This window comes from Macadamia integrifolia, unplaced genomic scaffold (genome assembly GCF_013358625.1).
Source record: "Macadamia integrifolia cultivar HAES 741 unplaced genomic scaffold, SCU_Mint_v3 scaffold726, whole genome shotgun sequence".
Classification (NCBI taxonomy): Eukaryota; Viridiplantae; Streptophyta; class Magnoliopsida; order Proteales; family Proteaceae; genus Macadamia; species Macadamia integrifolia.
The window spans coordinates 144,656-147,171 of record NW_024870527.1 but is presented as its reverse complement, the minus strand read 5'-3'; the positions used below and the strand labels follow the sequence as shown (position 1 = coordinate 147,171).

At 36.0% G+C, this 2,516-nt stretch overlaps 1 protein-coding gene across 1 annotated transcript in view; it reads right to left on the bottom strand.

Annotated features, from left to right (window-relative positions):
* The window catches only part of LOC122069845, a 14,721-nt gene continuing 12,205 nt past the window's right edge, over window positions 1–2,516 (bottom strand). Inside the window, exons 10-14 of the mRNA XM_042633933.1 lie at window positions 1,444–1,582; window positions 1,178–1,277; window positions 517–585; window positions 251–421; window positions 1–127 (exon numbers count right to left, since the gene is read on the bottom strand). Of these exons, the coding sequence (XP_042489867.1) occupies window positions 1–127; window positions 251–421; window positions 517–585; window positions 1,178–1,277; window positions 1,444–1,582 (606 nt within the window). The remainder of the gene's footprint in view (window positions 128–250; window positions 422–516; window positions 586–1,177; window positions 1,278–1,443; window positions 1,583–2,516) is intronic.

Sequence of the window (2,516 nt, the reverse complement as noted above, 5' to 3'; positions counted from 1 at the left end):
CTAACACCATAATATAACACAAGAAAAAGCTTGATACACAAGTATAGTATTACCTGGAATGGTTATTTCACCAATAGGTCCACCAAAAGATGGGAGGAATGCAATCTCTGCTGCTTCATCTAGGCAACTGTCCTTCAAATTAGATGATATGTTCTAAATAAATGATTCAAAAACTAATTTAAAAGAAAATGTAAACAAATAATAGCAAAAGGCAACAATCTAATATGCTCATCTTAATAAATAGGCATACTTTTGAAGATGTGCTTCCCAGTAGATCTGTCTCCAGTCGCTACTACTCTTTTTTGGCTCAAAGTTTCCTATGCCTTCTTTTCTCAACAAGTCCACAGGTTGGATCTGCCTCACACCCTCAGGCCATCGTGATTTGAATAACATTTTCCATGCTGTGTCAAAGTCACCATATCTATAATCATGATATCCACAGTAAGAGCAGTGTCCGAATGCAAAGGGCCAACAAATCTGATCTCACATAACTAAAGCATACCATTTATTCCGTACCTTCCACGTTTTCTCCCATCACTATTGCTAGCATCAATATTGTTATAACCACTGGAGTGTTTAAATGGCCTAATCACAGGAAAAATATAAAAAGTTACATTAATAAATATAAAAGTTTGATAAATATATTAAGTTCCAGTAATATATATATATAGTAGTTCATAGAGCAGCACTCATTAAAAAAATGGTTCATATAGAAGCTTTAATAAGAGCAGTAAATTCTATACTCTGGTCAGGTAATGGCAGCTTTAAAGTTCATATGCCTTAATCATGGTTCTCCATTTTCCCTCTATTCATGGTTGTGTAATTATTATTAATAATAAAAAACAAGATTGAATAAAGAAGAAAGAATGTGGGGAAAAGAAATAGGAAGAAACCAGCCTAACCATCAATTGCTCATGAATTATCCTTTTCTGGAATTTACAATAAGTAGCAACTTCCTCAACATCAATTTCACCAACTACAGTGATAATGGTTCCATTCATACAAAAGTATAAGAACCCTACAAGGTTCACAAGCTAGTTCAAATAAACTTTGCAAAATGGAAGCAGAGCATATAAGCAGGTAAACTCTCTACATTATCGTGCAAGTATGACGTAGATGCAAGTAAACAAATAAAATATGGGTTTGAATGCCTGAATAGGACTGCAAGTTTACTGACATTTCTTGTAACTTCTGCAATGCCAACGGTGGTAAGCGCATCAATAAGCAGTCAAACAAGTCTGGTGGAAGTTCAAATATGTTCTGCAGAAGATGATCTCCTGAACAAGATCATGCAGAGAGAGTTCATTAACAATTAAAACATTTACCATATCTTAATTTGAATTATAGAAAAATAATGAAAGTTCTTTCCTTGTGTAGGAAACTAGAGTAGCAGATATGGGGGTGAGGATGGGTTTTGACTCCAGAACAATGGTCAAAGTTTACCATGAACAATTTCTTTTGTAGCTGCTTCCATGCACAATGAGAACAAATCTGGAACTTCTCCCATTCTAAGAAGTGCAGGAACCTCAAAAGCCACAACCTTAAGACTGTGAAAGGAAGAGGGGGAGAGAGAGAGGAAAACCTGTAAGAACATACTAAATTTAACAAAATCAAACTTTTATATTTTGATGTCAGCAGCCAAACTAATTGTCCAAATACTGGATTAAAAAAACTGAAGTCTTACAGCTCTTCACCTGTCAAGACCTGTAATATTTCGCCAAAGTTAGTCAAGGCATAGGAAATATCTGTTTGTGGGAACACTTATCTCCTTGCCAAAGGGCTTGCAGATTTGCAGTTGAGCAACAATTCTTATGATATGCAGTTACTAGATAAAAGTATAAGTTACAGGATAAGGTTGAGGTACCCTAGCAGATAGAGTGATTTTTTAGTGTCCATGGAAAGCTCTGGACGCAATATTCTCATTCCCCAATGTTAACTAGTGGACCAAGAATAAGGCGGGGCCAAGGATAGAATTTGTTTCAGGGAAGATGAAATGACAGGATGAATCCCCTTTGAGTTGGAGATCCCCTAGAACATACTCTATCCTAGAGTTTAAAAACAAACATTTTGCTTGACATGTCTCACAATCAGGCATCTCCTGGAACGTTCTGTTTACATATGGTATTTTGAAGCTTCTTCAAGATTGTCAGGATGGGGTAACATGTCTCAATACGAGGCCATTTCTTAAGAAATCCCTTCTCTCATAGAAAGGATAACACTTGCAACATGTAAAAAACAGGTGGAAAGGGATGGTCCTTCTTTCTCATGCTGTTATACCTTGATCCTTCATTTTACCCATCTGTGTCAAAGACAGTATGACATGTGTACAGGTGTATCCAGATATGTAACTCTTCTTTTTTAGAGTCTTTGGACAGATGCATACCAAATATTTGCACATCCCTGCAACCCAAATTCCCAAAAATCTCATTTTCAATATCCAAATATATAGAATAACTGTTCCCATTACTATCCGGGACTAAAAAACTGTCATTCAAGATAAAAATCCATGGACATGC